Genomic DNA, 14396 nt, shown 5'->3' on the forward strand with positions numbered 1-14396 from the left:
AATTCCTGTTTTTACATATTGATCTAAATGTTGACTTTCATAGAGAAACTGTCAATTCCACCCCGTCCCCCATGGTTTAACTCTTTTTGAGATTGTATGAGCCTTGACTGATGTCAGAATCATTTTCCTTTTATTTTACAGATACTCAGGGTCTTGTGGCTGTTGAGTTAATGGAGCTGGGTATTTGTCCCTAAGTTTTTGCTTGATTTTCTGAGGCTTTTGGAAACTTCATTCTTAGTTCTTCATTTGTGGGGGGGTGGGGAACAATAGACCTGAACATGGGATGTCAACCAAGCACATCCTCAAAAAAAAAAGACATTAGCCTGCTCTTATTATAGCAGGATGCTTTTTAAATTCCTCTAGTGTCTATCATATTTAACAATAAGTTTTATTATGAAGAAGCTAGGTGGATAAGTAGATTTTGAAGATTACTTGGGTTTGGGGCACATGCTAATTTGGGAGCTGTTCATTCATCGAACATCTCCAAGAGATGGGTACTAGGCTAGCACAAACAGTGGATTCAGGACAGAAAACAGCAGATAATGAGTAAGATGTGAGGAGGAATTGTATTTCTTAGTGAGAAAGATCTAACCGTCTCATTAAGAGCCATAAAGTTGAAATATGCTCTATGATTTGTGTTCAAGAGGAAAATAACTTTTGTGAAATTCACATTACAGTTTATTAAAGTAAATGCCAAATTTCTGTAACCCCACATGAATACCCAACACGGAGCAAACTGTCTTGCTTATAGTGTAGGTGCTCCAAATTTAAATGACAGAACTAACGTGTTCAACTGGATAGATGTTGCAGTTCAGATTAAAGAACTGTTTGCTATAGTTATTAATCAGCAAGCATTTATTAAGTACCTATTGTGTCAAGCACCAAGGATATAGCCACATGAAATAATCACTGCCTAGTGATTAGATTCTAATGTATAACTGGCAGCTGGAGGAACCTGGGAAAACCTGGTGAAGAAGTTGGTACTTGAGTTGAGACTTGAAGGAAAGCTGATATCCCAGGAGGCAGAGAAGAAGGGGAACATGACATGTAGGGTTGAGAGTGAGCACGAAGGCACAAACAGGGCGTGGAGGTTGGTATCTGAGGATCAGAGAGAAAGCAAGTGTGCCTGAACCAGAGTACCTGGAGGGAAGTCATTGAGTCATTGATAATAGGGCTAGAAAGGTCAGGTGAGACCAGGTGGTAAAGGGTCTGAATATCAAACAAGAGGAATTTGTATTGGATCTTAGAGATATAAAAGGGTCAACGAGGGGTGGTGGTGGTGTGGATAAGACTAGCTCCAGATTCAGTGGCTTACCCATTGTCAGCAAATTCAGAAATATGAATTGTCCTTTGACGTAAGATTTAACTCAAAAATGACAAAAGATGCATGGCTGGCAGAAATCTTAATTCTGTTCCTTTGTTCTCTATCTCTGTTCTTATAACCATCAGCACTACCCCATTCCTTAGTAGACTTTGAGTGCTGATTTTCATGTTTGCATCCCCCAGAGCAGTTATTGACACATGGTGGCTATTTAATAAACACTTGTTGATGATCAGTAAACCTCTTAGTGATCAGTTCAAATGACCTTCCCATGGTGTCTCTTCTGAGAAATACTGTAATGGTATAACAGAAAGTAGAGGCGGCACTCCTACTTTGATAGGATTAGCTAAACTCATTGAAAGGGAAAAGAACCATAAACCTCTAAATGAACACGCCGGTTTTGTTTTTCTACTAGATCAGTGCAGTACGTTTGCCACGGGAACCCAGCAATCCAGAAAGATTGAAAGGTTTTGGTTATGCTGAGTTTGAGGACTTGGACTCACTGCTCAGCGCTTTGAGCCTAAATGAAGAGGTGAGTAGCTAGAGGAGGTGGTGCTCACTCCCAAGAGTCTTGTTTACTGGCAGCCTGTGAGATGCCTGGGCGGCACCCTCTCCCTGAGACTGTTAATATCTATCCAAAGTAAAGAAAAGTAAGCCCCATTCAATCCTATGGGCTTGATAGTATGAGACTTGCCAGGGGAGTTGAGGAAATTTGTCCCACCCTAGCAGATGTTTTTTCTTAATAGAATTTCACATCAAGCAAGGTCACTGTCAGAAAAGGGTTTCAGAAACAGTTTTTGCATACAGCCCTTTTCTTGTTCTCAGAAGGTTCTGTTATCACCAGACTGTAAGCCAAACTAACAAAGTCCAGTTTGACTTGGGCCTGTAGAGGAACATAATCCTCAGCTGAATGTTTCAGTAGAGGTGGTTTCTGCTTTTAAAGAGCAGACTTTTCTTAACTAAGAAGCATTAAGTTTTATTTTTTTGATACAATTATAGACCTAGACGTTTTTAGCAGTATTTGGGGGGAATGGCATCTGAACATGTACAGGAAAAGTGTTTTTAGCCCTTTTAACTGAATAATGATAATAAAGCCATTTTCTTCATGTCAGTTGGGAGGAGTGATGGTTGACATGTTCATATAATTGAAGAATTGTCCTGTGGAAACAGAATTTGGTTTGTTTTACTTATTAGCTTTAAAGACTAGAGCTAGGGCAGGCAGATTTCACTTCACTAGAAGAAGTTTCCAAGCAGTTAATTTTGTTGGTTTTGGGGGGTTTTTTTTAATAACTTGGACTACCTTGGGTAAGCTGGTGAGTTCACTGTTTGGGAAATGTTTAAACGGAAGCTGAATGACCACCTCTGTTAAACAAGAATGTAGAGAGAAGTAAGAAACATTAAAGTGAGCCTCATTGATAAGGCTGGAATCTGAGTAATGCAGAGTGAGGTAGAATATTGATTAGACAAGGATACCTTAGACTAGTTACTGCTAGTGGAATTATTTTTTTCACTTAAACTTCTCTTCTGGTTAAAGGTTCCTCTCCCTATACCCTATGCAACATAGGCCTTATTTTACATGCTTTTTTGCTATTACAGGTAGAGTGATAAGAGTTTAGAAGTAGAAATTAAGTATGAGGTGTGATATGTTGGGAGGAAACAATGAATTCTCCCTTTGTGTCAACCAGAGATTTTCATTGAGTAGTATTTTCAGTAACACATTTTGGTAGGAGTATGTATCTCAAAACAAGGGCTTCGAATCAAAATTTATTGCTTCCCTGAATTTGTTCCATTTTCAGTTTAGTGAGAGAAAAGCTTATGGTACTATAAGCTTAGACTTGAAGAGGTCCAAGATAGTTTAACAGTGGTGTGAGAAGTACCTGAAAAGCCACTTTAAATATGCTTATAAGGGCTCTCCTTATGGGGAAGGAAGCTAATTATGATTCCCTAATTATTTAATTTCCCTTTATATATTTTATTTTTTGTCTTTATATGTATTTATGAATATGTAATTTAAAAAGCAATGTTGCTTGATGGTATGCAGTTTTTTTTATTGTGTCTGAGCATACCTCAACTTAATTGTAATTCTGAGTAAGGGGTTCCCAGTTTTGTTGTTATTGTTGTTTATAGAATTCTGTAGTTCCAGCAGTCAGTGTAGGAGTTAACTGGACTTTTGTATTCTGGCTAGCTCCAGTATTCAAGGAACCTCAACTATAGGCCTGTCTTGGGAGTTGTACATTCTGGTGTTAATGTTAGTTATGTGCTCTTAGTCTATAGGCAACAGAAGAATACGAGTGGACGTTGCTGATCAAGCACAGGATAAAGGTAAGAGAACCAATAAAGAAATTCGGGGTTGTCAAGGACCTGGAATTCGAACAAAGGTGCTGATAGTTCCTCAAAGGTTTTGAATAAAGGGATCCTGTCTTACCCAGCTAAGATTAGTTGTAAGCAGGCCTGAACTTGTTTCAAGTAACAGTAATCATTAAACTAAAAGAAATGTTAGGAGGAGGGCTAGCTAACTAAATTGAATTGAAGAATAAGTTGATGAGGCTTTGGGGAGGTGGATGCTGACGCTGCACTATAATGTGGGGAAGGATATGGTGTAGCAGGCAAGGAGTGAGGATTTTCTGTGCATCTGGGGCAGGTTGGGTAGAAGTTATCTTCAGAGAAAAATTAGGTCCCACTAGAAACCATGACATTACATTTACCATATCCATCTACTCTTCATAGCCAAATGCCTAGTATAAGAACAAAGAGAGGAAACAGCTGGTAAGCACTTTCTATTTACCAGGCATTGTGCTGAGTTTTACAATTATTATCTCATTTGATCCCCACAAGAGCTCTAGGGTGTAGGTACTATTATTATCCCCATCTTACAGTTGATTAAACTGAGGCAGACAGATTAAGTGATTTTCACAGTGTCGGCTCTAGTAAATGCCTGAAGTTGAATTTGAACTCAGGTCTACTGAAGCCCAGTGCTGTGCTCCCATAACACAGCTTCATGTTTGCTAGACTTCAGCAGCTGTGTTCTCCCCAGCATCCCAGAATTTAGTTTAGCTGTGTATAGATAGATGGCTCAAGTAATAATAATTTGGGGGAGGCGTCATTTGATTCCTAAGAAGCAGACCTCTGTTTGTGGACTAGAATTATTAACAAAGTACTTATTTGGTTGATGACCTTCTTTAGACCGAGATGATCGTTCCTTTGGCCGTGATCGGGATCGAAATCGGGATTCTGACAAGACCGATACAGACTGGAGGGCTCGCCCTGCCACAGACAGCTTTGATGACTACCCTCCTCGAAGGGGTGATGATAGCTTTGGAGACAGTAAGTTCATTTTCTAAAAAGTCATCTTTTGCAAATCAAAGACCTATTTAAAAATGTAGCCATATCCCATAACAACATTTCCCAAATATTTAAACTTCTGTAATACACCCTGATCTCAACACAGCTTGGGTTGGTTGGAATCAAAGATTGTGATTGTGATTGGGCCTTGAAAGGTATTCAGCAGTGATCATTGTTGTAGAAGGGAAAGTGGAACCTGGAAAAGATAAAGAAAAGGGAGTAAATATGCCCTTAAGTTACTTTATGAATGCCAGTTTGGGCAGACATTGCCATAAAGTGAGGGCATTTTAGGTGTCCTTGAACTTGTTTATATATAGATAGATAGATAGATAATATGTCAATATCATTGGTTTCATTTATACTCCTGCATATTTTATAAATTTAAAAACATTCTGAAAGAAGTAGTCCATAGGCTTCATCTGAATTTCTACTATATCTTAACATCTATCCCTAATATGGTTTATTTTAGGCACGGATGAAGAAGTAGGAGTTGAAATTAATTATAAAATGCAGGTTTCAGGTGTTAGCAGCTACAAAAGATGATTTTCTGGGTAACTGGTTACCTAAGGATTGATAAATTTTTCACTGAGGAGCTGTTCTTTATCTGAAACCTTGAAGTCAGCTAGTGGGAAAGGAGAATGGTATTTATCTAGTTATGAACATTTTTAGGAAGGATGTGCTCTAGTGTGGTAAACGTACCAAACATTTTGTGTAGTTGAGATTAGTCAACTCTATTATGTCTGATCTATAGATGCATAGATTTCAGAGATGTCATGGTGAAATAAGCAGTCATAACACTGGGGTACTCAAAGTAGTGATTCCAGAGCCAGGATTCAAACCCAAGTCCTCTGACTCCAAAGTCAGCACTCTTCTATACCAATTCAATCTTCCCTGTCCTAAAACAAACAAATAAATTTTAAAAAAACCAAAAAACAAAAAAAACACAACCCTTTGCTTGACCCTGCTACTCCTGAAATGATTTTCTTATGCATTTCCTATTCAGTGCCATTTGCCCATCAGTCTCGGATTTTTCAGTTTCCAATCCTCCCCACTCTCACACTCCTATCTGTGGTTACCAGTGACCTCTTAAGTGCTAAATTCAGTGTCTTTCTCTTTTTCCTTCACATCCTGGAAATACTTGACACTGTTGAACACTGATTTTTCAAATTCATTTTTATTGTTAAAATTAGCATCAAAATATTAGTAGCAGAAATAAAGTTCTGTGTTGTCTTTCCTGTCTTATAATTGCACAAACTTTTTTTTTTACAAAAAATAGTGTTGATACTTTTTGTTTAGACACAACATATGTTATATTTATTTGACCTATTTTGTTGATGTGAATTACATTGTTGCAGTCATCTTGTGTATTGGTCTTTTAAAGCTTTGCTTTCTTCACTCACTGTCACTTCGTGAAAGTCTTCCCATTATTTCACTAAACTCTTTGTAGCTGTCTTCCTTTTAGCATAGTAGAAGTTCTATTACAGTCATATTTTATCTATCATCTTTACTTACTGGATGATTATAAGGTTACACTTTAGATTATACAATAATTGTGATCACCAGTGCTTAAAAGTATTAATAATGATTCATATTTCTGTATTTCTTCAGATTTTATTAAATGCCCACTTCATGGTCACTAAGGTCCCTTCTGGCCTTAAGATTCTATGAAATGTAGGTAGATGTTCATCAAAGATATCTGTCCTTGCCTGCCTTTCTGTGTGTCTGTGCATTTCTTTTTGATGGGCTTCCAACTGTCCCATCAGTACAGATGACTCATAAATGTTTTCTAAGGTAAGGCTCCCACATCCTTATTTCTGTCTCCTGGACAATTTCACCTGGAATTCCTACCAATATCTGAAATTTAATACATCCAAAGCAGGATTCATGTACTTCCTTTCAAAATTACCTCCTTGTTTCATTTGTTTAAAATGGTATTTATTTTGACATTGCTTAGATATGTTTCTGTAGTCATCTTTCCTCCTAGAAAGCTATCCCTTATAATAAGTAATATTTTTAAAAAGGTAAAAGAGGAAGAAACCAGCAAAAATCATCTCCCCTTTGCTGCCAAGATTTTTCTTTGTACTTTAAAAATATTCAAGTTTTGATTCTTTTGTAATGGTTGGGTTTTTTTTTTCATTTACATTGTTGCAGTTGTGTATACTGTTTTAACTGCTTATTTTGCTTTGCATCTGTTCATGTCATTTTTTCCCATGCTTCTGTGTTCATCATTTCTTACAAAGCATAATGTTGATTACATTTGAGTAACTGATAAGCATCTACTTTACTTTCATTTCTTTACTATCATGAAAAGTGCTGCTATAAACATTTTGGTGTATGTGTAACCTCTTTTTCATTTTTGTTATTGACTCATTTGGATTATATGCCTGTCAACAAAATGTCTAGGTCAGAGGGTTTACACATTTTAGTTACTTAATTGCTGCAGTAATTCCAAAATTAAATATTCTTGTCTTTCAATATCTTTACCAATTTATTAATGTACATGAGATGAAAACTCAGGTGAAAAACTAAAAAAAGAGGAGAGAAAAAAATCAGCAAAACCAATCAATAGAAAGTCTGAAATACCACCCTTATGGACCCTCCAACTGTTGAAAAGGAAAGAAAAAGCAGTGTTTCTTCTCATATCTCATATCTCTTTTGCTGTCATAATTGTTAATGTTATTAACATTTGCTTTTTATTTTTTACTGGTGGTTCTTTTCTATTTAAATTGATGTAATCTTTATGTATGTTATTATCTTGGATCTGTTTACTATTTCCTATGTCAGTTTATGTAGATCTTTCTATGCTTCTTTACGTTTGTCAAATTCATGATAATATTCCATTATGCTCATTTACTACAATTCCCTAGTCAGTAGGTAGCTGCTTTGTTTCTAATTCTCTACTATCATGAAAATTATTGCTAATAATATTTTGGTATAGGTGAATCCTTTTTTGTCAGTGACTTCTCAGGGGCTATGGGGTGGGGTAATAGACCAAGGAGTGGACTCTGTAGGTCAGAGGGTGACATTCTAGTCATTTTGTCTTGCATCCTTACAAACTGCTTTCCAAAGTGGTTTGTACTGCTTCACAACTCCCTCCATAATACACTAGCGTGCGCATCTTCTTGCAGCCTTTTCCACTAGGCTAGTTCCATCTTTTGATGTCTTTGTTGGTTTGTTTGTATGTGTGATGTGAAACTTTAGGGTTGTTTTGATGTGTATTTCTTTTATCATTAGTGATTTGGAGTGTTCTTTATTGTGGTTCTTAAATAGTTTGCAATTCTTTTGAAAACTTCACATCTTTTCACCACCTATTGATTGGGGAATGGTTTTTGGATACTCCCTATGTGCTTGTATGTATGTCTATATCTGATAATTATACATCTTATTCACCAAAATTTTATCAAAGAATTTTGATACAAAAATTTTTTTCCCTTTCAACCACTTCCTTGATGTTTTTGTTGTACAGGAGCTTCTCAGTTTCATGTAATCAAAGATATATATTTTATCTTTTATAATTGCCCCTATTCTTTGTGTAAGAATATATGAAAGATAGAATTGCTTCTTTTCTAATTTTTTATTGTATGAACTTTAATATTAAAATCCCATATCTTTTTAGAATGTATTGTGGAGTATGGCAAGCATCACATAACTTACTTAGGAAAATTTGTATTTTTCTTATTAGTGATTTGGAACATTCCTTGATGTGATTGTTAAGTTTTTAATTCTTTGGAGAACACTTTGTTCATATCCTAGACCATTTTTCAATTAAACTTCCTGGTCACCCAGCTTAAAGCCTTAATCATTTTCAAGTCCCTCATTCTTCATATAACTCATTCTAACCAATTATCAAGTTCTATTAGTTCTACCTCTCTAATTGTTATTTCCTCTTTCTAATATTTTTGTCCATGCCTCTCTATTCTAGCTGCCCACTACTAAGGTTTTAGGTCCCTATTGCTTCTTACCTAGACTGTTGAAATAGCTTCTCATCTCTCTTCACTTCATATCTCAATCTTCAGAGCATTCCCATTACCTATCACTATAGTGAGGTATCTTTGTATTTCAAGGATTGTAATCTGATCAGATCTACCTCTTTAATCCCATGTTTTGACCTGGTGCTGTTACTAACCACTACTCACAGTGTTCAAAATAGACTGGACTGCTCAACTGCTCCACAAAATTTCCTGGGCTTTCCAATTCTGTCTTTTTCCACTTCTAATCCTTCTGATCACACCTACAACATCCATCCCTTCCCATCCTTTAAGGTCCAGTTTAGGTGTCACCTCTTTCACAGTTATCTGATTTGTATTTCACACACACATCATTTGATCATAAACTTCTTGAAAGCAGACCACCATAACTTAGTTAGCTTCATATATTTTCAGAGTTCAGTGCTTTGCACGCAGTAAATATTTAATATGTCTTTGGTTTGTTTTCATTTATTTAGCTGAATATTAGGCCAAATTGTGTTAATGTTTTAGGCTAGCAATACTGTCTAAATGATCCAGAGGTACTGAGTGCTGTCATCAGTCTTGTTACCTGCATGTTTCTTCCTAGAGTATCGTGATCGTTATGATTCAGACCGGTACCGTGATGGTCCCCGGCGGGACATGGACCGATATGGAGGCCGGGATCGATATGATGACAGGGGCAGCAGAGACTATGATAGAGGTATGTAGTTCTCTTAAATTGCCCCTGAAGGATTAGAATGGAAGAAAATAAGAGGTTTTACCCTGTACGAGGAAGAAAAATTGTGTTCTTTTTAATCAAATCTAATTTCTGGTAACTTTGTCAAGCTTTATGCCAATACAAGTAGGGTTTGTAGACAACATAGTAAGCTTATTGAAGAGTTCATTGGCTTATTCTTTTTTTTTTTCAAGTGTCCTTTTGCCTTTTTCCGTAACATAGTAATTCTCATATTAGGATAATTGTATCTTTTTGTCAGTGCTATCATCTTGTCCCACAGGCTTTGATTCTAGGATAGGCAGTGGCAGAAGAGCATTTGGTAGTGGGTACCGTCGGGATGATGATTACAGAGGAGGAGGAGATCGCTATGAAGACAGATATGACAGACGAGATGATCGGTCATGGAACTCAAGAGATGATTACAGCCGGGATGATTTTAGGCGTGAAGACAGAGGTAATTTACTCTTTTTTAGTTTCTTCAGGGTAAGACAGCTGAGGAAACTTCAATTATATAATTAATGATGTGAAAACATCTTTTTTGTGAATTCATGTCCAGTCAGAAGAAACCTTTGGAAACAAAGCGAAAAGCTTAAGACCCACAGTTCCCCAATTTTCTTCACAGTACATTCTTGGGAAAAGTATCATAAAGTAGATTATGTTTTCCTACAGGAAGAAGCTTAGTATGTCTTTTGTACAGAGAAAATACTCTAAATACTGAATTGTGATTGTGGGTTTCATTCTTATAATGAGTACTTTTAAATACAAAAAGAGAAAAGAGCATCTTCATGTACATGGCACAACACAAAAAGATGCTTTTTAAAACCATGGATTTCCATTTCACAGTGTTTACTTTTTTTTTTTTTTACAAACTAATAAATATTACACACCATTTTCAAAGATGCTCTGCTTTTCTGTGCTGCCTTCTAAGTTTTATTTTGTTCTCCACTGTCTACTTTTTTTCTCTCTTTTACCCCCACCCCAGAGAAGACTACCATTAGACGCAAGTATATATTTTTGCATTAATCTTAAGCTTTTAATCCTAAACATCAAGCTATGAGGGTTGCATTCTTAATCAAGGTGGTCACATACCCTATGACCAGAAAGTCCTGTGAAATGGGCATGAATGCATTGTACACATTAAGGAGCCCCGTGATCTGAAGAGATCTGAGTTCTAGTCTCAGATATGCTGCTGTATAACTGGGGAAGTCACTTAACCTCTATGGGTCTAAATGTATACATCTATAAAATGGGAGGGTTGTGTACTAGCTGATCAGTCAGTTAAGGTCCTTTCTACAGTGGTGTGCAAATTAACTGGAACTAAATAAAATAAATTTGTTGACAGTACAGTAAATCTTACAACTTTTTACATCTTTTGAAAAAGCCTTTTGCTGCCATTACTTACGTACTTTGACATTGAGTTCATAAGATTTTGACACATCCTTTAGTTATTGGTTATGAAACCAAACTTTTATCACATTGGATATTAGGCATACTTTAGGTAAGTAGTTCATTTTTCCAAATCTATCCTTGATTATATAGCTCATAGGTTTTCAATGGAGTTTCATTCAGTTGAGTTTTTAGGTCATGTTTATCTCTGTTTCTTAGGTAAACTTCTTTACGTCACTGACAGACAGCATAATGTTTCAGTATTCCATTTCCACTTGGGGATTTCTATAAATACAGAACAATTCTGTTTTTCATTATCTTAGTATATTTGCCAGAATTCATCATTCCCTCTGGAGCAAGACCTCCATAAAAACGATTCCAGTTTATCTGGGGGTAAATATTTCTTTCAGTCTGATACCCAGATTTTACAGGCTTTGGAATTCTGATCTTTGTATTCCTTTGCCTATGATAAATATTTTTAGTTCTTGCCAGTGGTTGGCACATTTTCCTTTGTGCTTCCCGTGCGACTTGAGTCTACTCCATTGTGGTCCTGAATGAATTTTACTATCTTTGACTTACCCACATCAGTAACCCCTGCTATCTTCAGTCATTAAAATGTGCTCTTTAAGAGCTACAGCCATCAAATATTTCCTTGGCAGTCATCAAGGATAAAGTCACAAAACTTAAAGCTTAGCAAGAGAGAGCAGTGTGGGGAAAGCCAACACAACTAAAAGTGAGGAAACCAGTTCAATCCAGTTTCATCTGGTCTGGGTCAGAGTCGCCGAGATGAGAATAGAAGCACACTGTTCACAAATATGAGGCTACGTCAAAATGATTGCTTACCCCAAGTGCTTTGCACCTTGTTATTATTCTAAAGGTCTGATTATAAAGTATGCATACAAGTGGGTGCTAAAATATCTCCTAAATTTGCTCTAAAGCTAATATATAATCATTGAACACAATTTTGCTTACCTTCTTAGAACAGAAAAGTCCTTTAGAAGGATGAGTTAGAGGAATATATGTCTCAGCTACAAAGAAGATTTTGGCCTGACTCCTTCCTATTCCTCTAAGACTAATAGAAGCATTCCTTCTTTTACCCAAAAATAAGACTCATTTATAAAAAATAAATGTTTTATGTCCTGATTAAAGACTTAAATTGTGTGGATTTTGGAGAACTAAAAAGTATCTGTTGAATCTATGAAAGAAAAGTTCCTGACCTTGCAGTGCAACATGTAAAGTGTTGACTCAGGTGATTTCCTTCTCCCCAGTAAACTCTGATATTATTTCCAGATGGCTTAATGTTAAATGGGACCAAACTGTCCCCTGCCAACAGTGTTGTCATACTGTTGTCCTGCACCCCATTCAAGACTGGCCAGTTTTATCTTTGAAGCCAATAATATGTAACTGACCCAGAAAGAAGGGCCATTGGTGGTTGATTTGTTAGTGCTCCTAGAAGAGGAAAAGATTCCTGGCAAGTTGGAGTTTGGTAGAAGATTCTTTATTCCTTTTAGGATTGGGCAACATTCAGTATCATGACAACCCCCCCCTTCCCCTTCCCCTCCATTGGGATTACCCATTTCTTCTGGTACAAAAGCCATCAGAGAAGGCCTCGGTCTTCTACTTCATATTCCTCTCAGATTGCTTTCTCCTTCCCCAAACCCCAGACTGATTTTAAAAATTCAGTTTCAAAAACCATTTAATACGCAAAATACCATTTTGCATTGGTAGTTAAGAATTACCAAAAAAGAAAGCATTCCTGTCTTCAGAAAGCTTAAATTCTACCAGGAAGATACAGTAATGTAAATATGAGGAGGAGAGAAAGCAGTGATAATTGAGAAGATCAAAGAGAAAGCTCGATGGAGAAAATAGCCCTTGAGCTGAGCTTTAAAGGGGAAGATAAGAATTCTGAGAAGCGGAGAGTGGATAAGTTTTCTAGCATAGGGGCCAGCTGGTCATGGTGCAAGGAGGTAGGGGACAGAGCGTAAAGGGCACAGAACAGCTAGTTGTCCATTTTTAACTAGAGCAGACTATGAAAGTGAGTGAAATGAGAGAACACTGGAGAAAGCAGGTTGTGATGTGCCAACACCTAGAGTTACTGGGGAGCCTCTGAAAGTGGGGAGAATGTTATAGTCAGATCTCTGCCTTCCTTTATTGGGACAGCTCTGTGGAAGGGATAAGACAACAAAGAGAGACTATTAAATTTTTGAGGAGAAAGTCAAGTGCTCATTTGTTTTGCTTCCAGTATCTTATTGTTAGAAGGGGGGTTCTCTTGGAGGAGGGAGATTCATCAAGAAGTGAGTGTACATTAACAAAATAACTTTTTTAAAAAGAGCATTAATGTGAACCAGTACCCTAGAGTATTGGCTAGGGGTGAGGAGATAGCTGGGAGATGAGTTGGTGGGAAGGTCCCTAATTGGGAGGGGTTGGGGTAGAAAGGGAGGATCAAAAATTACTCTAAGGTTCCCTTTAATGTGGATAAAAAGCTTGTTATCTAACAGTATCAGGACTATCTCATTCTTCCAAAGTTCAGACAAACTTGTCTCAGACTGGTTCCAGGTCTGGTTCGTAGCCCTGCCAGAAACAGGGTCCCTTTTCCCCCTGGTGCAGTGTTGCCGGGAACTCTACGTTTGAGGACATTCAACACCACTTCTCCTTACAAGGTTTGGTTTTGTTTTGTTTGCACAGAATTTTTTCCTTTTTATTAAGTATTGCCCTGTCTTTTTCCCCACTGCTGCTGCTGCCTCCCCCCAAGTTGACTTCCTTAATGAAGAGAAACAAGTAGAGCCTAAGAAAGGAACTATTTCTGACAACCTGCACTTCACCCCCGCCCTACCAAGAGAAGGGACAGACTTGGTCCTTTGCCCACTACACTCAGATGGCTCCTTGCAGTTCTTCTTACTCACTTTACCATCTTGGTTTTATTTTCTTTAGCTTTGCCACTTAATGCAAGGCTTCCTGTGTTTCTCTATATCCCTAACATTCATTGTTGTTATTTTTAATGGCATATACTGAAATTTGTTATTTGTGGTTCTATGTTAAAGGAGTTATCTATCTGCCTTTCTAATTTTTTGCTACCGTAAAGAGGAAAGCTGTGAATATTCTGGTACATGCAAAAGCCTTCTCTTACTGACCTCTTTACAATTTCTGTAGATATAGATAAACCTCCCTAATGTTACAGTCATTTCAGAAGTTTATTGTAATAAGTTATTCACTCTCGTATTCATTCTTATAGCCTGAGAAGTTATTGCTTAATATATATCATAAATACGCAAACAGTGTGTGGTTCAGGTAACATCAGTTTCGAACACTGACTCCAAAACATTGTGTGCTTAAATATTCAGAAACTAAATCCTGTTCTGTCTGTAAATGATCTTTTCAAAGAACACATGACAGCTATTTTTGCTTTGGAAGTTTTTCATCTTTGCATGAAAGCAATAAAAGTAATGGACTGATCTTATGACATTTAAAGAAGACCAATTAAATCAAGGGAACACAGAAAGGAGTCTGCCTACAATGTGTTGAGCTGGATTACAAAAACAAAATGTGGGATTTGCCAGTTACAGTCAACTGGTAGAATGTAACATAATCACGTATATATTATGATAATATTGATAATGGTAGCTAGCTTTTATGTAGTGCCAGCAGTGTGTGCTACGTGCTATGC

At 37.0% G+C, this 14396-nt stretch overlaps 1 protein-coding gene across 7 annotated transcripts in view; it reads left to right on the top strand.

Moving 5' to 3' along the window:
* The window catches only part of EIF4B (eukaryotic translation initiation factor 4B), a 35156-nt gene that overhangs the window by 12919 nt on the left and 7841 nt on the right, over positions 1-14396 (top strand). For all 7 annotated transcript variants that reach the window (XM_072654766.1, XM_072654767.1, XM_072654772.1 and 4 more), the window contains 5 exons: positions 1737-1853; positions 3589-3643; positions 4505-4645; positions 9218-9331; positions 9627-9800. In XM_072654766.1, the coding sequence (XP_072510867.1) occupies positions 1737-1853; positions 3589-3643; positions 4505-4645; positions 9218-9331; positions 9627-9800 (601 nt within the window). The remainder of the gene's footprint in view (positions 1-1736; positions 1854-3588; positions 3644-4504; positions 4646-9217; positions 9332-9626; positions 9801-14396) is intronic.

This window comes from Notamacropus eugenii, chromosome 3, assembly GCF_028372415.1.
Source record: "Notamacropus eugenii isolate mMacEug1 chromosome 3, mMacEug1.pri_v2, whole genome shotgun sequence".
Taxonomy (NCBI): domain Eukaryota; kingdom Metazoa; phylum Chordata; class Mammalia; order Diprotodontia; family Macropodidae; genus Notamacropus; species Notamacropus eugenii.